The sequence below is a fragment of the Mustela lutreola genome, chromosome 2 (assembly GCF_030435805.1).
Source record: "Mustela lutreola isolate mMusLut2 chromosome 2, mMusLut2.pri, whole genome shotgun sequence".
NCBI classification, from domain to species: Eukaryota; Metazoa; Chordata; class Mammalia; order Carnivora; family Mustelidae; genus Mustela; species Mustela lutreola.
This window is the reverse complement of record NC_081291.1, coordinates 16,241,338-16,265,325: the sequence shown is the minus strand read 5'-3', so window position 1 is coordinate 16,265,325 and position 23,988 is coordinate 16,241,338. Positions and strand designations below refer to the sequence as shown.

General features: G+C 43.4%; 1 protein-coding gene across 2 annotated transcripts in view; it reads right to left on the bottom strand.

Moving 5' to 3' along the window:
• Positions 1 to 23,988, bottom strand: part of SACM1L (SAC1 like phosphatidylinositide phosphatase) — a 60,381-nt gene that overhangs the window by 26,104 nt on the left and 10,289 nt on the right. The window contains exons 2-8 of one of the 2 annotated variants that reach the window (XM_059160680.1): positions 15,600 to 15,697; positions 12,537 to 12,611; positions 11,161 to 11,288; positions 8,731 to 8,880; positions 6,031 to 6,090; positions 5,132 to 5,165; positions 755 to 856 (exon numbers count right to left, since the gene is read on the bottom strand). In XM_059160680.1, coding sequence (XP_059016663.1) covers positions 755 to 856; positions 5,132 to 5,165; positions 6,031 to 6,090; positions 8,731 to 8,880; positions 11,161 to 11,288; positions 12,537 to 12,611; positions 15,600 to 15,697 — 647 coding nt within the window. Of the gene's footprint in view, positions 1 to 754; positions 857 to 5,131; positions 5,166 to 6,030; positions 6,091 to 8,730; positions 8,881 to 11,160; positions 11,289 to 12,536; positions 12,612 to 15,599; positions 15,698 to 23,988 lie in introns of those variants that run through there. The other variant, XM_059160681.1, reaches the window with a different exon arrangement.

The following is a 23,988-nucleotide window of genomic DNA, read 5'->3' as shown; positions in this document are numbered from 1 at the left end:
CTAGTTATGAAGGAGTCGCTAATTCCAATTCTGGTTCTGTAATTTTGGGCCAGGTCACTTACTAAATGCCTTTCTTTTGCTTTATTACCTATAATAAGGGAATAACCTTTAAAACTTCGTGGCCCGAAATGTCTACCGCTGATCTAATGGCCCACAGGATTTTATTCCGATACACCCTGGCTTACAAAAAAAGAAAAACAAAAGACAGAAAGAAAAGAAAATGGGACGAGTTAGGAAAAACTTCTTTTCATAAAGCCAGTAATTTTTAATGCAGATTTTAAAAAGCCTGGTTTAAGTCAATTAGCGTGCTGCTAGTACAAATCCTAGGGAATAAATGCTCAAAACGTCAATCTTTACAGTTGAAGGCATAAAGTCAAATGTCTAGCTTTATGCATACAAAGAAACCAAGAGTAATAAAATACTTTCTGGTGTGAGTTTAGGCTGCTGAAACTACACTGAGTTCAACTAGCTTTCAGACATCCAGCGAACCACATGAGTAATTCCTCTTAAAGCAATAAGAAGCAACCTATGGGTCTCATTAACATTTGCCATACTAACTACAGTAGCTGCAGTCAAGCACAGAAAACCTACCTAATTATTATAATGAAGCAGGAGATAATACTTAGTGAGGCTATCAAATGATAATGGGAACAAATGAAATACAAAAGGTTATAGTCATGTCACCGTATGACAAAACATTAATTAGTGACAGATAAAACCCAGTACTGAATCACGCTCACAATATCAATCTCACCTCTTACGTAATAGCGCACACCGGCTCTGAAACAACTCCTCCTTGAGATGAGAATCCAGTCAAAGTATTTTCCATTAATAGAACACGAGTGCATAGTAATAACTTAGCTAGGTTAAGAAAAATATTAACATTTATAGAAATCATAGGTATTGTTTCCAGAGGACATCTGAACCTATTTACCCTGGAAAGAACAACATTGTCTTTAAGAGAAAAATGAACCAAGAATGTACAATCTTTTTGGGTTCTTCAGGAATGTTCGCAAGCCTTTACTACTGTAATATTCAACTGTGAAGTCTGGTCAAGTCAGTAGTCCTATAATGATATATAGACAGTATGTTCAAGGGGTTGATTATATTGTTTGTATTTTGAAAATATGATTTCTTTTCCCTGCTATCCTCAACCACTTTCTAAAAGTAAATTATCTACAACACCAAAAGACCCTGCTTAGAATGAAAAACATAAAGTAGTTCTGCCTTCAAATAAGAAATGGAAAAGGGCAGGGTGCTAGGCTACTGCAATTAAAGAAACCACAGAAATATATGTATAACTACAAATACAAATCAGTGATAACAGTTGGTATACATATGAAGATTTACAGATCCAACTGTGATTTAAGGATTATCCAGAAACAAATTCTGACTCTACCTTTTCCTTGAAACAGGAAAAGCGAAACCGAGTAAGAAAAAAACAGTATCTCCCCCCAAAGCTTTTCTTAATCTAAAACTACCTCCCTAGCAACTGGTAAAGGGTACCCGCTGTCCACCTGCTTGCTACCACTCAGCAACGCACAAGGCAAACCCTCAGGGCCCCGCCTCTCTACCTCTGTGCCAGAATGAAGGGCTGCAGAAAGCCTCTGGAGATGGCAGGTCTCTTAAAACTATGTTATTAGGAAGTATAATAGAAAATAATACACAATGTATCTAAATATTTGCAAAAAGAGCCATATCTAGGGAACTACTGCTTCCCATTGTGGGGAGAGAGATGGCTTGATTAGGAAGGCAATGCCTCTTACTAAACTATATACTCAGAATTGGTTAAAATGACGTGTTTCCATTAAATATTGTCTGATCATAACAAACATCACGGAACCCGCTCAGGCATCCACCCCACACACCCCTGGCAGCTCTGAAACACCGAGCGTGGGTACCTCTCCGTATCCAGTCCACGGGCAGACCGCTAGCCACTCGGTTCACCACTCCCTCATTGGTCCTTCTAGTTCTGCCGCTGAGCAATCTGCTGGCTAGACTGGACAGTTTACTTTTTTTTACCTAAAAGGGATCATACTGTGTATGTTTTTGGCCCTTGCTCAGCAACACGTGCCTAGGGCTCCCTTACTGCTGGGGCTGGATTCTATTCCACTGGGTGAAGACGGGCTACGCTAGTCTGGCCAGCCGACTGTCCAGGTTGTCTCCAGTTTCTGCTAGCAGAAAAGTGCTGCAAACAAACATTCTGGGGAAGGGGCTCTAAGGAGCTAGGACTCTAGGTCATGGAGCAGATTCATCATCTGATTTTATTAGGAAATGCCAAACTCTTCTAAGAATTACTCTGACTTTTCATCTTTACCCCTTGATAATGTAAGGGGAAAGACACTTTTCTTTCACGGTCTCGAAGGCCTTACCTTTCCTGCTTTCTCATTTGTTTGGGTTTGCCCTCATCTTATCTTTTACATGTAACACTTTTTCTTAACACAACTGGAATCATCCATTATAGAGCATAACAGCACAGTAAATTAAGTATCTATGACCCACCCCCTTCAACTTCAGAACAGTACCAAAATGCTGATCTGTTAACTTCTACATCCTGTCCAAGTGCCTTCTTGCCCAGAAGCAGCAACTATTCTCAAGAGACCATACTCCTGCCTTTTTAATTTCACCACAGGCAACCATGACTTAAAAACACGTGGCTTGCTTAGACTTGAGTTTATAAAAACAGCACCATGTTCCTGACTAACTTCAGCCCTTGTCTATTTCCACCAGTAAGTTCCTAAGATTCATGCTTGGCGAGCACGAGCCAGTAGGCCACTCCTCCCCGGTGCCGTGTGCCATGTGCAAGCACCACACCACGAGAGCCCTCACTCTCCTCGGAGGGAACTCGTGGTGCTGGTTCCATCCAACAGTGGTGCTATGAACACTCTTGCAAACACCCATCATATGGACATATTGGGTATGCAAGGGGAAGTTCTGGTAAATTCACAAGAGAATGCCAAATCGTTCTTCAAAGTGATGGTCCTGACGGACACCAGCAATGTGAATTTCCAATGAGTCACCCTTCTCCTTGACCTGGGACCATCAGACTTAACGATGACTCATCCTGAACTCCCAATTCACTTTTCTTTAAAACCCACAGCACTAGAGAAGAATCTAAGGCTGTATTTATTCATTCATTTACCCACTACCGATTTTGGGTCAGGGCACAAAGATGAGTAAGGTATGAGCCTGCCCTTAGAGAACTAAGGATAGCACAGAAGGTGAGTGACTGCTTTATGAATCATTTCCTTAGATTACAAGAGAAATACATACACGCTTTAAAGAATCCAGAAAGCATGGAAGGAACAAGAAGAAAATAAAAACCACAGAGCAGCCCAGCACCATGACAGAACAGAAACACCTCCGGTCTGGATCAGTGAGCTCCGCCCAGGGCCACACACTCCCACTTGGATGCCCCTGCCATACCTTCTCAGCCTCCAACACTCCTCCCTCCTCTCACTCACCCAGCTGACACAGTTTCCTGGTCCTCTGCGGAAATAAAAGCCATCCCCCTGTTCTCCCGCCACAGCTCTCTACCAACTGGCGTCCACATCCACCTGTCCGCTTCCCTTCCCGGTGCTGGAGGACCTGTGCACCTGTCACACACCACGAGGACATCACTCCAGCACGTGACTGTGCTCTCCCCTTCTGCGAAACCTTCTCATCTGTCATATCCGCCATTTGGGGAGGCAAGTCAGGGGAGCACGTACATAATCTCCCTCTCAAATGTTCACACTGAACCAACCAGCACCCGATCAGCTGATTATCCCGAGCCTGCAGTCTCCGTTTGCTTCGCTCACCTGGGTGGCTCCCCTCTTCCTCGCTGCCCTTCGCTGGGTCACCCTCATTTCTCCTGTCCTTCCAGCTCACTCGCGCCAGCACTCCCCAACCTCCACCACCCCCGTCCTCACTGAGGTCTGCAGTGTGTGGCTTCAGCAATTCTTTACCGTCTAGAACTCCCTCAGGCCATCTTCTTTCTCCAGGCCTTTGCTTTTCTCTAGATGCTTTCCTTCCTCTGATGAACTCATCAGCCTCATGGCTTTAACGCCATCTGTGCCCAGACGACTCTCAAATTTATGTCTGCACCGTGACCTTCCCTTGTAAACTCCTGCCCCATTACTCCACCTTCTTCTGTGACATCTCGACTTGGAAGCTAGAGCATCTCAAGGTCAGCGTGTCCCGATGGAACTCTGGGTACTCTGGTCTCACCCCCACCTCCAGACGCTTCCACACATCGATGGCTGGCTGGCTGGCTTCCTTACACGTACTCTGGCCAGAAACCTTAGATTCGTACTAAACCCTCTTCTTCCATAGCCCATGTACAATTTTTCAGAAAATTCTGTAAGCTCTACCTTCAAGACAGATCTAGAGCCTGATCATTTCCACCACCATCCCTGCTACCATCCTGGCCCCAGGCCTGCACTACAGCAACTGCCTCTAGCTAGCCTGGTACCCTCCCACGCTCGCCTCTGGCCCGCTCTCCACACCGCTGTCACAGTGAGCCTGTCCTATTATGCCGATGTCCACTTGGATCACCGTTACAGCTCACACAGAGCCTGCAGGGCCCTGGATGCCCCAGACCTGGCTCCTTCCCTGAGCTGGATCCCTCCTGTCCATCCATAGTCGTCGCCTAGGTATGGCCCTGCCTCGAGGTTGCTGTTCCTGCCCAGCTGTCTGTATGTACTTCAAACACTGAAACTGTGTGACCCAGAAACTTATTAAAGCATTAGATTAAAGGTAAATAAAGGGGCACCTGAGGGGCTCAGTGGGTTAAGCCTCTGTGTTCAGCTCGGGTCATGGGACCTTCGGCTGGGATCAAGCTCCGCATCAGGCTTTCTGCTCAGCAGGGAGCCTGCTTCTCCCCCTCTCTCTCTGCCTGTCTCTCTGCCTAACTGTGATCTCTCTCTCTGTCAAATAAATAACATCTTGAAAAAAAAAAGTTCATTTAAAAAATGGAAGGGGGTATCATTTATAACCAATATTCTAAAATTTTAAGGTAATGGGTTTGATTTTGTTATCAAGAGCAATTTCTGTTCATTCTAAAACACTCTCCTCATCCGAATGGGATTGTTCCTAAATCGGCCTCATACTAATACAGAACTGAGGACAGGTAGACAACTGGAGAGGATACAGCCGTGCAACACTGGAAGCGCGAACCGATGGACCTGAAATGAAGAGAGACAGGACGCTGAGGAAAACACATGCTCTTCGAATGAAAAGAATCACTGCATGAAACATACTTACACTATGTAACAATATGCGGGTGTTATGGAGATAATATACAAATAAGGTATGAAACTCATGGGTAACTTCTTTAAAAACGTCTCTCACATACTCTTGTCTTTCCAATTAAAACACGATTTGAGCATGTGATACAATCATTTAGACTAAAGTGTGCAGGTTCTGGAACACTAATCAAACTGCATGAAGCCGCCAGACATCTACCTCCCTCCCTGTCAGTCTTTGCCTATAGTACCTTCACTGCTCTGGGGAAAAGAGATACCCGTGCTAAGGTTTACAGCTCAAACTACTTTTCCAAAAGAAGCAAAATAAAAGAAAAGAAATAAAGACACTAGGCAAATCTATGAACCTAGGTGTGGTGTGTTATACTTCCTGGCTGGGCCTCCCTGTTCCCCCTCATCTGTACCAACGAAGGACAGAGGAAGATGGCATCCGTGCGTGTCTCTCTCGGGTGACTGAAGACAAATGCAGAGTTCCGCATTTGCCCAGGGACCTCGTGGGGCCCCTCATTTCTCCACTACTGACCCACCAGGACCCCTTCTCTCTTACTCACAGAAAGCAATGTTCTTTTATGTAAGAATTTCTTCTTTTTAAGGCTTCTATGGGAGATCAGCTTAAAATCATTGGGCTTCTTCAAACCAGAACAATGCAAGGAGGCAGACCTATCAAAGCTCCTAAGTTATACTGAATTATAACCAAAATCCCTGGTGATTAGGCAGCCATTTTACATGTGTAGCCAATTAGAACTTGGACTGAAACAGATAAGCAGGTTTTATTAGGGTCCATTACCTCTGGCTGGGCAGAAAGTTCTCTTAGAAGATGACCATTCCACACAAACCGCTGATCTGCCTGAGAAGGAAGATATAAAATTAATCAAGTAGCATCTGCCAACCTGAGTTTCTACAAAACGAAAACTTCACAATCAGAGTCTCTACCTGGCGGCTACAGGCAGGTCTTCCCCTCAAACCCACCCCTCCTCGGGGTGTCCTGTCCCACTGGCTCAGGCAGAAACCTAGGAGTCCTCTGGGGTCGGTCTTTCTCTTATCTGTAGTCAACTGCCAAGTCCTACATCTCTTTCCAAATCCGCCCCCTCTCCTACATCCCTGCTCCCACAGGCCTGGCTAGCACTTGATCTGCCCTAACTACTGTGGGCAGCTGCCCCTCCTCCCCCACTCCTGTCTCGGCCTCGCCCCTCCCACCCACCCCTCCACATGCTGCCGGCAGAAGCTCTCCAACGCGACCCGTCTCCTGTCTGCTGGGGAGTCTTTTTTTTTTTTTTTTTTTTTTTTTAATTTTTACTCATTTTATTTCACAGACAAAGATCACAAGTAGGCAGAGAGGCAGGCAGAGAGAGAGGAGGAAGCAGGCTCCCTGCTGAGCAGAGAGCCCGATGCGGGGCTCGATCCCAGGACCCTGGGATCATGACCTGAGCTGAAGGCAGAGGCTTTAACCCACTGAGCCATCCAGGCGCCCCCTGCTGGTGAGTCTTCACGGGCTCGCTGTCACCTACAGAACAGCCCTCTAACAGGGCCTAACCCTCGCTGGCGTCTGGCAGCGCCTCCAGGAACCACCTGCCGGTATCCCTGGCCGCTCTTTCACACTATAAATACAGGAGAAGTTCTCTCAACAACACGGGAGGTTGACCAACTCTCTGTTCTCTTTACAAAACACACCTATAGACTGCCACTCTGCCACCCCCCCCAAGTCCCGGGAGAGGCCACAACCGGGCTCGCGGCCCACTTCGCCGCTCAGGTGTGCGCTCGCCATCGCAGGCCGCCAGCTGCACTTGGTAGCCATCACGACATAACCAAGCTCAGGGTCGTACACATCAGTGAGACAGGACTTAAAAACAAACGACTTTTTTTTGGAGAGCTGAATGATAACAGAACTTAAAGCAATTAAAGGCAAGCTGCTGAATCAATACAGCTGTTGGAGCCGCAGGAGGAGGGACAGCTCTGGAAGGTCCGAGAAACGGTCAGAATCTACAGGATTCTGCCAACAGACCGCTCTGTGGGTGTCCAAACCTCTACCGGTTCAAACTGGAGAAGTGAAAGGGATGTACTTTCCACAGAGATCAAGGAAGCCAAAACAAAGAAAAGCTTACAATTAGTCCTTAACCAAAAAATCGACCAGTTGGTGTAGAATTTTATGTTTTTAGTCAGACAAAATGTCTAAGATATGTATGGTTCATCTGTCACCTTCACGATTTCCTACATGAACTCTGACTCTTGAGAAGCTGACAAATTCCCTTCCCAGCGTGCAGGACGCCTGTCTGTTTTGCATCGCACTGCCACTGCCTCCCCCTGGAACCCTCCCTCTCCCACTGCCCCCTAACCACGATGGCCCATTCAGAACAGCCTTCGGTCTCCATTCACAAGCACCCTCCTTTGTAAAGTCATCCCCAGCTCCCCCCAGACCGAGTGAGACCCAAGTTTCCCTTGGGATCCCACTCCATTTTGGCATAGGCCTCATCGCAGCGATGGTCCCTTATTCTGTGACTGCCCAGACTTCTGCTTCCCCAGGAGGCCACAGGCTCCCACAAGGGACCACCCTTTCTGTTCCGTGTCCCCACTGGCTAGTGTAGCAACTGGTACACAGCAGGCATCTGAGAGACGTCTCGTAAACAAATGGAGAACACAGCATAGCAACTGCTTTTAAAAGCAACCGTCTCTGCAGTTAAAAGACAAATTGCTTGATTGCTTAGCTTACATCTAAATTTACGTCCAAGCCTACATATAATTTTCCTAGATTAGAGTACAAAATCTTAAAAGAGCCAGTCAACAAAAATATTGATTTGGGGTGGACCATATGAAATTATCATTTTTACTGGTCGAAAATGGTCAGTGACTGGCAATTTCATAGGGGCCAGCCTAACAGACAGCAACCTTTACAATTCGGTCTGACCCCTAAACACATCTAAAGTCTGTTACTAAAATATCCAGGCAGCAATCATCCAGGTTCCTGAACAGCAGGGACTTTAGGATAATACCATTTGAGGACCTAGTTTTAAAGATACGCTCATATTTAAAAAGAAGGCGGGCAGGGCAAAATAACAACCAAAAAACCCACCTTAAATCACTATTTTTCAAGTTCTTATATTAGTAAATTCTTACTTTTCTAGTTATAAAAACCACTGCAGAAAGAATATCACCTAGAGGCATGTTAATTTTATAAGGACAAATATGTTGTTAACACTAGTAACTCAGGAAACTACCGGCATGTCTGTTGAGCCTCTACTTCTCAATTCTTGTACCACTGGTTCTCAGTCCTGTCTGGGCCACACAGACCGATTCTGGGATCCTGAATTTGCAATTGTGATGGGTACTGAAAACACAGTGTGTTTTCAACCCCACACGTGAGTCTGACATAGCCAGGATTGCGAAAAAGCGGTAAATATTTTTATGGATGACATAGAGCTATATCCCTTAAAAAAAAGAAAAGAAAAAAGAAAAGAAAAGCAAAATAAGGAAAAATAAAGATGAAGCTTACCCTTTCCAAAAGACTCATTTCTTGGAATTCCGGACTAGTGTTAGACAGCCGCTGCAAAGTATGGGTCAAATCGTACGTCGTTGAGAAGTAAAACCCATCCACATTCAGGACGTGGTTTATCATGGCTAGGAAAGTTTTATTATCTTGTAACTGTTAACAAAGGGGAAGAAAACATCAGTGTGTCTCAGACTCGAAACGGACTCTGTCCTCATCTGTGAGCCCACCGGCCCTGTTAAATGCCACTGGCACAGGTGAGACAGGAGAACGCTCACCATCTCCCCAGAACCTAGGCCAGCTCCTGCCCACCGAGGAGGTTCAGTGGACAGCATGGGGGTATTATTATATTAACTGATGGGCTGCATCCCCTGCCCTTTAGGGGCAAAACTTAACTTTAACTTCTAATGGGCAGAAGTTACTTTAACAGAACATCACGGCCTTAGGTGATGACCTTCCACATGTCTGACCCTTTAGAGACTCTCTTTCATCCTCACAACAAACCCTGCAGTTTAGTGTAATTACTCTCATCTGACAAGTGAAAAATATAAAGTCATGAGAGGCCCAATAACACAGCGAGTAAATAACAAGGGAGTAATATGATCCCCATTCCTAAGAAATTTTACTGGGCTAGATGGGAATTAAATTCTTTTTTTTTTAAATGCAAAGATTAGGGGCGCCTGGGTGGCTCAGTCATTAAGCCTCCGCCTTTGGCTCAGGTCATGATCTTAGGATCCTGGGATCAAGCCCCACATCAGGCTCCCTGCTCAGCGGGAAGCCTGCTTCTCCCTCTCTCACTCCCCCGCTTGTGTTCCCTCTCGCTGTCCAATAAATAAATAAAATGAAATAAAATGCAAGGATTAAAGAAAAAAGTCCAGTAAAATAATACTTAGTTTTATTTTCTGATAATCACTTTAGCTGAATACTGGGACATTTATTTTTATCCTTACTTTAAGAAATAATTGATAATGTCTGGTAATGTTTAATGATTAACATGTTAATTTACCTGTTACAAATCTATATATTACAAAATTTTTAATTCAGGCTCAGATAATATATAATGTCTGATATATATACATATATTTTTTTAGTATATATATATATATATATATATATATATATATTTTTTTTTTTTTTTTTTTTTTTAAAGAACAAAAGGTACCAGCAAAGCACATGCAGTGGGCAATGTTAAAATAAGTTGCACAGCTGACAAGCAAGTACAGCAATCAAGAAAAAACGGTTCAGGTAAATATTACTGAGCTATTAAATAAATACAACCATTTTTATTGCCTTAAACACCATGTGTTATAGGGGTGAACATATTGATCTGTGGAGTATCTTTTCTATACCCTGTCATACACCTTTCTTTTCTTTTTTCTTTTAAAGATGTACTTATTTATTTAAGAGAGAAAGAGAGAGAAGAAGAGAGAGAGAAAGAAAGAGGGCTCTCTGCTGAGCACGGAGGCCAGTGCTGGGCCCAATCCCAGGACCCTGAGATCATAACCTGAGCCAAAACCAAGAGTTCGGCTGCTCACAGAGGTACCCAGGTGCCCCTAATTGTCTTCTCTTACCCTGACACCTCATCCTTGGCACTCTCCAGGTCATGGAATAGCCCGAAGAGTCCCCTTCCTGGGGAGTCTATCGCAGGCATCACTTCCTCTGGGACATCTTCAAGTCTCTCATCACAACCACGTCATTACGAATGTCGAGAAGTTCACCTTCACTAAGACCCCGGGCTGCAGACCGAGAGCCTCGTGAAGGGCAAGCACAGGCATTCCCAGGGTCAGCCAAGGCTTCTCTACCCAACCCAGGTTCAACCCCAACTTCCCTCCTAGAGCTGCTGCTTTTTTGTTCCTTTGCATTCCAGCTTGCTGCGCCAGTGCTTGATGTCACGTACCATGGTAACTGAAATTTAAACCGCTTTGTTGGGGGACTGCATTCCCTAACACCTGAAGTAGGGTAACTAACTGAAAGACGCACGTACACGATTCGTGCTAAAGGGGTGCCGCTGGGACATCCACACACACGCTGCTGTCCCCATGCAGCAAACGCAAAGAAAATTCTTTCTCTGGACAAGGTGGGAATGAGAGGGGGTCAGCAGAACTTCAAAGGCATCTCACATTTTCTTTCTGTGCGAAAAGGATATGAGGTTAATTCTGGTTGCTGGCTATAGGCGCTTTTTCTGTTTGTCCTTTTCTCTACATATGAAATTTCAAAACTCAAGAATCTGAGTCAGTTTTTAAAAACAAACAAACCAACAACAGTAAGATACAGAAAGGACTTTTAGAAAGTATGTGTGTAGAGGAACCCTGCTTGTTGGACTGTTGAAATCCTTGGGCTTAAAAGAAATCCATCCGGTGTTCCTTGTCCCACTGCCCCCAGCGTCTCAACGACGTCAGCTTTTGATTTACGTCAGCAAGTGATTTCGGTTCTTACCTGAATATCAGTTAAGTGCAACATCGTCTTCTTATAAGAAAGGATGTCAAAATCTGTTGCTTTCCAGATGACATGATTGAAAAATTCCCCTATTTTTGTCTTTTTGGTAATAACGATTAGATAGTTACCTGCAAAAAACACACACAACATGACTAGAAAGGAGGCGACTCGAAGGCCAATAGTGGCACTCTACACAGTTAAGAGGCCAACAGTCAGACCGCACAGGGCCGCACAGATGAAAGGCCTATGACTTTTTTTTTTTTTTTTAAAAGGAAATCTTAGGATTTGTGAATAGAAAGAACAGGGCATTATTTAGAAGAGATCCTACTGAAAACTCAAATCTTTTCTCAAAAAAATAAAAGTAAAAGCAGTGATCTTACCAGATGGGAGAGTAAAGTCAGAAAACGCTTCTTTCCCTCTCTGGCATATAGGCCTCTGCTAATGCGTTTCCTGGCGTGTAGCTTAAAGCATCATGTGTCATGAGATCTGACCACTCCCGGAGAGGGGTTAATGTCCTGTCTACACCACCCCTATGGCCTCTGTGTCATTATAAATGGCAGAGAAATGTGCTGGGGTGATATCACTATCTGGTCCTTGCAGGATCACGAAGATGAACAGTCCAGAATTAAGAAGGCATCACAGCACCAGGAATAATACCCTAAAAATGATCCTGACTACTGCTTCCTCCCACAAATAAAATAGGGTAAGCCTTTACCACTAACTTAATTCTTAAGCTCCATTCAAGGCTCTTCGCACAAGTGTCCTTCCAGGAAGTCTTCCTGTGAACACCTCTCTCCTGGAACTTGTCACATCGTACTACAATGATTTACTACCTAAAAACATCTCTCACTAGACTGTAAACTGCAGGGGAAAAAAAAAAAAAGGGCCTGGCATCTTCTATAACTTAGCATCTAGCACACTGCCTGGTAGTACAGGAATTTTTTTTTTAAGTTCAATGAAATGAAATTTAGGTAAACAAAATCTCCTTCTTAATAACTCAGAACCAGGTAGCATTCTCTAACCCACACTAGGTCATATCCAACCTCCATATGGGGCTAACTTTAGAGGATACTCTGGTTCATCAGTGCATTAAAATGTTTACTTACTTAAACACTCTTAGAATTTATGAAAAATGTCTAGTTGACTAGGGATTTCAACTTCAGTTGAAATAAAATAAAAAACGAAACTTTTTTCAACAGAACCTTCAGGCTGATCGATTTTACCACTTGTCATCTGGAGTATGTCACTTTTAGAAATTAATGACAAATATCTAGCCTACAGATTTACTGCCTTGAGCACGATAGGAAGTATGCCTTCATCTTATACTGTGTCAATTTAATTAACTTCTTTGCCCATCTTGGCTTATTTTTTCTTACCTGCCACCAGACGGATTGTACCCAGTATACCGAATATTGGTCTTGTAACAGCTGAAGGAGGAACATCTTTCTTGACTTTAAATGAGAAAAAAAAAAGGAAAAGAAAAAAATCACATAGAAGCAGCTCACCGATATAAAAAGAGATGTAGTTTGACTTCTGTAGTTACATGAAAATTAGTATGCATGATTTATTCTAAGAAAGCAATAGTCCTTCATGAGTCGTAGACCTCCATTTTGGCAAAATATAAAATAAAGATGTCCATGTGATGTATAAAAGCCACTGCCTATCTAGAATAAGGTGTCCAAAGTAACATGCTTCTGAATCCTCAGCAAGTAAATCATGAGGTATTTCTATAGTCATTTCTTTTAAAAAGATTTTATTTATCTATCTGACAGACAGAGATCGCAAGTAGGCAGAGAGGCAGGCAGAGAGAGAGGAAGGGAAGCAGGCTCCCCACTGAGCAGAGAGCCCGATGTAGGGCTCGATCCCAGGACCCTGGGATCACAGCCTGAGCCAAAGGCCGAGGGTTTAACCCACTGAGCCACCCAGGCGCCCCTCTATGATCATTTTTTAACCAAATTTATTCAACCTCTTGCCAGAAACTAAGTCCATGTTCATTTAAGGGAACTAGAAAGTTAATGAGGAAGAAGGCATGAATTTAACACCAACATGCAACTAATGGAACGCAAACAGAGACTTGCCCTTCCACCTCTACAAATACGGGAAACGGAAGCAAGACCAAAGGGACAGAGGAGGAAGGAAATGCAGGTGTGCAGGGAGCCACCACCATTAACCGTGACTTTACCAATAATGCCCTTCATAACAAAAAAGTATCTTTGATTATACAGTTCATTTCATAATCGTTAAACTTTAAGTCAACGTGTTTCACAAAACACATTTATAGAACTCTAGGGAATAATGTCCCAGAGCGGGGAAGGTAAGGGTCCCCATCAAATGCGCTGATTTTGCTGTAGACACGCACATCACCTCTCTTCCCTCTCTCAGGGTCATATAAGGCCTGGGTCTCTGAGGAGGCCTACAGGGGAACAAAGCTGCTCCCTGGTTTCATTCACGGTTCCCCGATTCATGTGGCTATACAATTTTTCTTTCACAGTTTCATTACTATCCTTGAACTCATTCCACAGTTTCATTACTATCCTAGAACTCATTCTGAAACACTGCTGTCAATCCAAGTCCTATTTCTTAAAGGCAGTCCTGTTACTCAGCATAAAGTAATTCCGAATAAGGTCTGAAGTTCACTTCTGTTCCTCTCGGTGATTCAATTTACTTAGCAACGCTATGCTACAATTAACAAACATGATGAATATGGGAATGCCAGTGTGGTGAAAAGCTTAGAGAAAATCCTGAATATACCAAGATCATCTGATAAACCTGAATGTACTATTTATGGATGCAGTTCTAAGTTACATTAACTGGAGTATAATAACAATAAAACTGATAATTCCTAAGAATACATGTTAGTTCATAGAAGGGAAAAAAAAAAAGAATCCCTCTTTCCGGAGCAATGATCTGCATTCCCAACGGCTAAAAAAAAAAGAAAAAGAAAAAAGTTGCAGAGCAACTTGAGTACTGTGCATGAGTCAGCCCCTCATCACCACTGGCTTTGGGTCAATGTATTTCTTCAAGTGTTTACTGATGACTACTTGGTGTCCTTTTTACATCCAAATTATTGGTGACCTTTAGCACTGTCCCGTCTAATGGATCTGCAATTTCTACCTACAAATAAATGTCACTGAAAGGTCAAAAATAATTGAAAGCACATCCGTGCTAAAGCTTTTATAGGACACCAGGTTGTAGCAACACAGTCTAAAGAAGCAGCGTTACTACACTTTAGAAGGGCCCTAACATTGGTAAAAACCAATCAGCTCTCTTGAGAAAGCAGCCACCAACCAACAGACATGGGAAATGCCAAATTATCAAACTAAACCAGACCACTAATTCCATCTGGTCAAAGGAAAACTATATATAGTACTTAACAGAATAACCAGATAACTAAGAAAATAGAAATTTAGAGCCATCCCCTTCTTATACATTACTATTCTATTCAAAGTATTTTCATATTTTACTTTATCTATTCAAAGGATATTTATACTGACTGAATTCCTACTCTGTGGTTACTCAAAAACTGTACTTAAAAAAAAGACAGAGGGGCGCCTGGGTGGCTCAGTCGGTTAAGTGTCTGTCTTAGGTTCAGGTCATGATCCTGGGGTCCTGGGATTGAGCCCCACATTGGGCTCCCTGCTTGGTGGAGAGCCTGCTTCCTCCTCTCCCTCTGTTGCTTCCCCTGCTTGTGGTTGCTCTCTCTCTCTGTCAAATGAATAAATAAAATCTTAAAAAAAAGAAAAAGAAAACTCTTTCTAGAGGTGAATATTTAAACACATGAAATATGAAATTCTAAATGTTGTAGCACGTGGTAACACTAATTTATCACCAAAACTGTTTCACTTTTAATCAGTATATCGTTTATTTGGGGGGAAAAATTGCTTTTCACACACTAGAGAAGCAAAACCGAAATATAACTGGAAAGACAGACAAGATATAGACAGATAAAGCTTAGGAACATTACTTGCCTACAATACAAGTTTTAGTCAATGATACATACATATACATATTTTTTTCATTTATTAAATTATACTCAGTCATGAATATTTTCAAAACCTAAAGCAGCTGTTAAAATTCCGCACACTTATTGCTCAAACAACTTTCTCGCCCTCCAATACCTTAAGTCTCACAGCTAGAAAGGAACTGACCTCAACAAACCGATCCTGTTAAAGTACAGATAAGGGAAGTAAAAAAGAAATAATTATGTTTTTAAATCCTTACGGACAGTAAAACTTTCGAGATCATTCCTCCTTTTTAGAACAAGGGAGGAAGCATAAAACAAAAGGCATAAAAATCAAATGAGGCAGCAGGAATTCAAATTTATAAGATAAGGCTCAGAGCCACACATGGAGACACCCCCGATCCGTTTACTTGAATTATTACAGAGTCTCTCTGGGCTGCTCCTGCCCCCGCCCCATCCCCCCACTGCTGAGAGCTACCTGACAGGGTAACTTCCGTGGACACACGGTCAATGACAAGTACGTCGTCTGCTCCATCATCACAGGCTTCCACATAAAATTTTTCAGGTGTGACGTGCCTAAGAAGAAATTAAAACCATAAATAACCACAGCAGATGAAATTCAGGCTTCTTTAAAAAACAAAACAAAACAAAAAAACCTAATTATCGTAACAGTTTCTGCATTGCTTAAATCTGACATCAAACTGATTTCCCAGCTACTGAATAAATGTTTTTGCTGTCCTGACACATTCCCAGCAACTGTTTTCACTGGTGCACTAAGCTCACAAGGTTTGCTGTAAAACCAGTTTGACTTACACAAGAAAATCATATGAAATTCTAACTTACTACATTCAACACAGTGCAGAAGGTAGCACAGTAGTCAGGAACCCAGTCTGTAGAACTAGGCTACCTGTGCTGTGTGAACTCAGGCAAGTTACTCATCCTCTCTGTTCTTCAGTTCCCTTATTCATAAAACAGGGATAATATCAGATAATCGAACAACATGGTTGTGAGGATGAAATGAGCTCAGAACATCTGACACATAGTAAGGAAGATGTATTAGCTAAAAATACTAAGAAATACAAATAAAATATTTCCAGGAAATTGTTTAAAGTAAACTATTTTAAAGGTGCCTAGGGGCGCCTGGGTGGCTCAGTGGGTTAAAGCCTCTGCCTTCAGCTCAGGTCATAATCCCAGGGTCCTGGAATGGAGCCCAGCATCAGGCTCTCTGCTCAGCAGGGGTCCTGGGATAGAGCCCCGCACAGCCTGCCTCCCTTCCTCTCTCTCTGCCTGCCTCCCTGCCTACTTGTGATCACTGTCAAATAAATAAAAAAATAAAATCTTAAAGTAAATAAATAAATAAATAAAGGTGCCTGGGTGGCTCAGTGGGTTAAGCCTCTGCCCTTGGCTCAGGTCACAATCCCGGGGGCCTGGGATCGAGCCCAGTATCAGTCTCTCTACTCCGCGGGGAGCCTACATCTGCCTCTCTCTCTGCCGGCCACTCCCCCTACCCGTTGTTCTATCAAATAAATAAATAAAATCATTAAAATTTTTAAAATGAACTACTTTAACATTTGGGCATTTTGTTTTTGTTGTTAGAATGCCATTAAAAAAAAAAAAAAAGAATGAGGGCAGAAGAAAACTCATTCTGCAAAATAAGAAATAAAGGAGGGGTAAAAATCAGGATTGGGACAGACTATTTGGAGCGGATGCAACCCTGTAACCAGAGTCCAACAAAAACCACACTTTTTGGTTCCTTGGAGAACACATGGATAACTCAGAACAGCAGGGAGCTCGAGGTCCAAGGTCCAGGGCTGCTTGCGGCAACCGTAACCCCCTACACAAACAAGACGGTGAAAACAATGCAGCCCAGCTGGGGCTCTTGCGCCCCTCCAGGAGCTGACCAGGTCTGAGGAAGGAAGCAGTTTTCTTTCTGTGGGGTCTTCTGTTTTGTTTTGTTTGTATTTTCCAGTCACTAATATTTACTGTCTTAAGCCTCCTTTGAAAGAACTTCTGTCCGTGCAGCAACCAATCTGAGGGCTTTTTCCTTTCCTTTTAAATTCTACTTCCGCTATTCCACTGGCCCTGCCTGTGAAAAATCTTACACAGATCCCCACAACCATCACCGACACCGTTTCCGACACACAGATGGCATTTCCGCTACCTGGGATTACAGGAACAAGTCCCACAGCGGAACAGATGGTACTGCACATTCCGGACGACAAGCTCTCAACTCTTAAGGATCCAAATGCAACTTACATCCTCTTATAGTTCATCTATAACTAACTCTTTAATATGGGGCTAGTTTCCTCAAGGGGCTGGGGGGTGGGTTGCTAAGAGAATGAAAATCCATCAGTTTTAATACAAGTCAAGCAAAATACAACAAAGACAAATTTGCTTTAAATATGGGAGTCTTGGAGTGCCTGGGTGGCTCAGTGCATTAAGCCTCTGCCTTCAGCTCAGGTCATGATCTCAGGGTCCTGGGATCAAGCCCCACATTGGGCTCTCTGCTCAGTGGGGAGCCTGCTCCCTCCTCTCTGCCTGCCTCTCTGCCTGCTTGTGATCTCTGTCAAATAAATAAAATCTTTAAAAAAATATATATATATGGGAGTCTTCAACTCAAACCAAATACAAGAGTTCATTCCTTTCTATAACACCCAATAGTATTCCAGCGGATCTGTTTATCCATTCACTTGCTGCTGGACATTTGAGCTGCTTCTGGTTTGGGGTATTATGAATGAAGGTTCTGCGAACATTCCTGTACAGGTCTGAGGCAGATGTACCCCTTCATTTCTCCTAGGTGACTCCCTGGAGATGGAAAGGCTGGATCTCATGAGAGTTATGGGTTAACTTCCACAGAGGGGAAAAGGTCAGGGCTGCTGAAACTTTCCAGAGGTGTTCACCATCTTGGTACTGGTGATGGTTTTGTGGGTGTAAAAATACGTCAACATGTGTAATACTACTGTACACTTGAAATAACTGGAGTTTACTGTCTGCCCAAATATACTTCCAATAGAGTTTTGGGTTTTTTTTTGAGGTCCTGAAACCAATGAAAACGAATAAAGCAAACTTCCAGACAATCAGCTCATAAGGTAGTTATCTCTAGTCTTCAATCATGAAAACCAAACCAATATGCCAGTCCTTGTCTGCAGATGTCATGTACCAGGGTGAATCGCTCGCTAAGAATGAGTCAATAAATGTGCTGAAAGCTAACCATGTGTGAAGCATTACACAAGCATTAGGGCCTGGGAGGCAGGGGAGAAAGAAAAAATTACAAACAGGAAAAAAATTTCAATAAAAAAAGAGACCTCAAAACCAAGACTTCTTTATAATCTATAAAAGCTTTCAAAGAAAGTGCTGTCTCCCAAGCAGAAGCCATTGTGACACAGCCCCCTGCTGAGGGCCACCCCTATCTTAGAGAGGCAGGCAGCACAGATGCCCGATGGCATTCTTTGAGGCTGAAACAGGCTTAGGACCTGAAAGAGTGTCCGTGGCTGGAGCTACATGGGAACATCCTGTCCCACCTCTGATGTCTGAAGAAACTCCAGGAGATCTTTTCACAAGATTCAAATGAATAACAAGGAATCTATCCTCTGTTCTCTTACTTCTAAAATAATGATTACAGCATTGCTAAAGAGCGGTCCATTACCAATGCTGCTTCAGTGTTAAGTCGACCCCCAAAGACGTGTTCTAGGCCCAGCAGTGAGCGCCAAAGCAACCACCCATGATCGTGGTCAGTCAACAAACACATGGGGGCCTTGTTTAGATGGGAAGTCGAAAATGATGGTTAGGGTTGCCCAGAAAGAATTTTTGAGATGTCTTTGGTGCAAAAAGGTGGTTTTATTAAAGCATGGGGACAGGACCCATGGGCAGAAAGAGCTGCACTGGGGTCAAGAGGAGGGGGAGGGGCTTAGGGATAGTGAGACTTACAGAACTCTCTAAAGAATTCTGGAAGCATGGTTTCCAGGATCCTGAGGGGGCTAGCTCTTGTTGGGAAAGGTTGTCTATTACTGTTTAGTGAACCCTCAGTCATGAGACCCTTCCGATGTATATTGGTGGGTCATATGATTGGAGGATGGATCTTGGGGGCGGGGAGGGGGGGTAAGAGATAAAGGGCCACATTTAAGCAAGAGGCTTGGAACCTGACCAAGGCAAAGGGCTTACAGTGACCATCAAGCTGAATGCAAAGACGCAATGCCAATAGGTTTATGAAACGACCCAGTCCGAAATAGCCATAAGGGCCTTACTAACCACTGAGTTACTCACAACCAGGCACAGTTGATATCCCCACACTCCCGCACTCCATCCTCACCCCTGCCTTGCAGCAAAAAGCCTCTCCTCCACTGCCCTGTCCGCCACTTCCCTGTGGTGTACTCGATAAACTTCTCTCTCTTTTGTTCTGTCTTGGGTGAATTCTTTCACTGCCCCCCACTGCCAGGCCCCACCTGATGTGGACACCCCACAGTCGCAGCCCTTCATTAAGCCCGGGGACGAGACTGCTCATCCTAACTGCCTCACAGACAGCGGGAACTAAATGAGCACTTATGAAGCACTTTTGCAAAGAATAAAAGGTCTGCCTCATAGGTGTAATAACTCTATCATTAACAAAAACATCCTTTAACAGACAAGAAGGGAGAAAAGTTGCAAATTTTCACGACAGGACCAGAAAAGTTATTTACGTCACACTTTAAAGAAATAATACTGCTGAAGGTTCTGATATCTTTGCTACATGGGCTACCTCTGAACAATCTGGTTTTGAAAGGAAGATACTGGAATCATACTTTATCTTCTAAATATATATCCCCAAAGTTCAAGACCATATGAAACAGAGCTCTGATTTATCAAAAAACAAATATTCCAGAATAATAATGTAAACAAAAATTATGAATGAATGTCTTTCTTGATTTATTTGTAAATATGACTCTATAACAAGAAAAAAGCTTTTAGTATAAAAGACAATGTTAGCTCAAAGAAGCCAGCATGAAATGCTGGTTATCCCTAGCTACTTCTTCCAGTAATCATTTTTACATTGCATAGTTAAGAGTTTAAGCAATTGGGGCACCTGGGTGGTTCAGTCCGCTAAGTGTCTTCATGATCCCAGGGTTCTGGGATCGAGCCCCTCAGCAGGGAGTCTGCTTCTCCCTCTCTCTGCTCATGCGCTCGCTCCCTCTCTCTCTCTGTCTCTCTCAAATAAATATTTTTTAAAAATTGAGTTTGAACAATTAAACCGGATACAGAATGTGCTGGAATTTAAACTGTATCATAGAAGTGTCTGTGGTAGACTGCGTCCTAAAGATGTCCCCCGCCAAGATTCCCATCTCCTGATTACTCATTCACTCTAGGTACTGCCCTGCGGATGGAATACGGTTACTAATCAACTGGCCTTAAAACAGGATTATCTTGGGTAGTCAGGGCCTAGTGGAATCACAGGCATCACAGGAGCCCATAAAAGCAGAAGAAGAAAGAAGAGCCAGTCAGAGAGGTGCAGCAGAAGGGGAACAAGAAAGTTCGGGCAGGAGACAGATTTGATCAACTGCTGACGGCTGCGGCCACATATAAAGACAGCAGAGAAGCTTCTAGAAACTAAGAGTGGTCCCATGCTGACAGCCAGCAAGGGAACAGGGACCTCAGTCCCACAACAGTCCCTAAGTGTTACTTTAACTATGCTCTGCATCCTTGCATCCTGCTTAGGGGCCTACGCTCCTCTCCGTTTACAGCTGTGTTTGGGGACACAGGGTTGGCACGATTCTCCCCAGGAAGGGTGTGTCACTTCTTGAATAACCAATGTTCCTTTTCGTACAAGAAGATGATTAATGGACATACAATCTCAGAAATCAGATTTCTCCACGTTTTAATACAATGCACGAAACACGGAGCTTGCAGCTCAACAGCCAACAGAAAAAGGCATTGTGTAGGGGCGCCTGCGTGGCTCAGTGGGTTAAAGCCTCTGCCTTTGGCTCAGGTCATGATCCCAGGGTCCTGGGATTGAGCCCCACATTGGGCTCTCTGCAGGGAGCCTGCTTCCCCCTCTCTCTTTGCCTGTTTCTCTGCCTACTTGTGATCTCTGTCAAATAAATAATCTTTAAAAGAAGAAAAAGGCATAGTGTTTTCCCTCAGTGGCTCACCCTCTTATACTCTGACTACCTTTAGAGCTCTCTCTCTCTCTCTTTTTTTTTTTTTTTTGAAGATTTTATTCATGTATTTGAGAGAGAACACATAAGCAGGGAGAGGGACAGAGGCAGAGGGGGAAGCAAACTCCCCACTGAGCAGGGAGCCCCACATAGGGCTTGATCCCAGGACCCTGGGACCTGAAACGAATGCAGATGCCCAACCAAGTGAGCCACCCAGGCGCCCCTGACTACCTTTATCTACATAAATGCATTTAAGCACCTCACCTGCAAAACTTCTATAATGAAAATAAATTATTTGAATAAAATCAACTTAAAAACCTGTTTCCGGGATGCCTGGGTGGCTCAGTTGGTTAAGCAGCTGCCTTCGGCTCAGGTCATGATCCCAGCGTCCTGGGATCGAGTCCCACATCGGGCTCCTTGCTTGGCAGGGAGCCTGCTTCTCCCTCTGCCTCTGCCTGCCATTCTGTCTGCCTGTGCTCACTCTCTCCCCCTCTCTCTCTCTGATAAATAAATAAAATCTTTAAAAAAAAAAAAAAAAACCTGTTTCCATATACAAGTTGTGGTGTTAACCTAACAGATAACCTTTCAGTTACTAATCAAGTATACATTGTAAAATTCAGTGTTTACAGAAGTAGAAGAGTCTATTAAAATTTATGTATGTATGTATATATACAAAGTTATATAAAATGTGCATGTACCTATCTTTTGAAAATATATATGAAAAGGAATGCCTGGCTGGCTCAGTTGTAGATCATGCAACTCTTGATCAGGGTTGTGGGTGTGAGCCCCATACTGGGTATAGAAATTACTTTACAAAAATAAAAGGTTAGGGGCACATGGGTGCCTCAAGTCATTTAAGCTTCTCACTCTTGATTTCAGCTCAGGTCATTATCTCAAGGTCACGAGATCCAGCCCCACATCAGGCTAGGCGCTGGGCATGGAGCCTGCTTAAGATTCTCCCTCCCTCCCTCTCTACCCCACCTACTCTCTCTCTTTCTCTCTAAAAATAAAATAAAATAATAAACAGAAGTTTTAAATTATATATGAAATTAAAAGTATCTCTATTATAAGCAATTAAAGTTTTTCCCCACTTGGTATTTAAACTTAAAACTGATGTGAAAAGTTCTGGGAACACTGATTAAATACACACATCCTGGAATAAGACTTTTCAAGCATATACTAAAAAAGTAGAGAGCTGTTGAACTAAGCCTTTACTAACTGTCACATTCCTGATCATCACAAAGTTAGTGACTTCACTATGTCCTTAGAGTTCTAAAAATTATAGTTAGAAACTGAAATTTCTTTTAGAAGAAGATGACACTGCTATCACACTTCTAGTCTGGACAGACACATTTGAAATGACAGATCAACTAATTAAAATTTTAACTGAAGTAGAAAGAAATGCATTTCCAAGAGTAAATTCCATCCATTAAAAAAAGCTCGGATATCCTTTCAGAACATGGAATCTGGGGGGTACCAACAGGAGGGTGCAGCGCATGGGGCAGACACTAGTCATTCAAATGCAGGTCTGGAAGAGGGAAAGTGCTTGGAAATAGGCTAACTCACTAAGTCATCACAGAGACTCATCGCCGGTGGGGTGAGAGCCAACAAAGAAAGCCAATTCCCACAGCAGAATGCTGAAAAGCCTCAAGGACTGGAAGGAAAATGTAATAAGGACTGGGGTAGATAGGGGCGAGGTGGCTCAGAGTCTGTGTAAGTCACTCAGATCCCTACCCAAACCTACAGAAGCACCTGCCCACATACCCGCCCCCCCACCCGCCCCGACCCTGGGATTTAATGCTCAGAACAGTTCAACAGAAGATGTTCTAAGGCCTCCAAACATGAGGCACAGCTGAGGGCCAAGGAAAGAGCCAAGTCAAGTCAAGAGACAAAGAAGGTCTACTTAGAGACTGGAAAACTCATCCAACCCTCTTTCTCTGCGAGATTCCCAGAATGCTGGCAGCCTAGCTCACACCATCCCTCTCCCGGAGCCCTCACAGGAGCTCTGAATACCATCTCTGAACAAACTCGTTGTCCTGAAAGCAAAGACCAGCAACTGCTGACCTTGAGCTGTACCCTCTTTCACTCTAAGAAAGAGCTGAGTTCCTGTGCGATCACTCTAAAAGCAAAGGCCACCAGTTTGTTAAGTCCTGACCCACAAGCAGACCCTCCGATCAATTTTTAGTGCCTTCTTCTTCAACAAGAAATGACAACCAAGGATCACCAGATATTAGGAAAGCTTCCATCACATAAGAAAGAGTCTAAAACAAACAATAATAATTCTGGATTTAAAAAAAACTATGCCGAGAACAGACGACAACCCCAAAACACATTTATAACTGATGTGGCCTCAGACAGAAGACCTTGCATTCATGAAATAAGAACAAGAAAAGCACATTCAGAAAGCAAGAACGTATTCTTGGACTGAGAGCAGAAGTAATAATTTGACTACTGGACAGAAAGACTGGAAGATAAAACTGAAGAACTCTCCTTGAGAACAGAATAAAAAGGTAAGAGCTGTAAAACAGGAAAGCATAGGAAGAAAGGGGAGAAGGAACAGGGGAAGGGGGAAGGAGGGAGGGAAGGAGCGGGAAAGAGAGCGGAGCCTGATCCAGGATATTCAACATCAATTCAGCAGGAATTCCAAAAGAGCACATAAGGAAAAAGGGAAAGAAAATATTTCAAAGAAACAGAGAAAACAAAAACAAAAATAGTGAAACACACACACACACACACAGG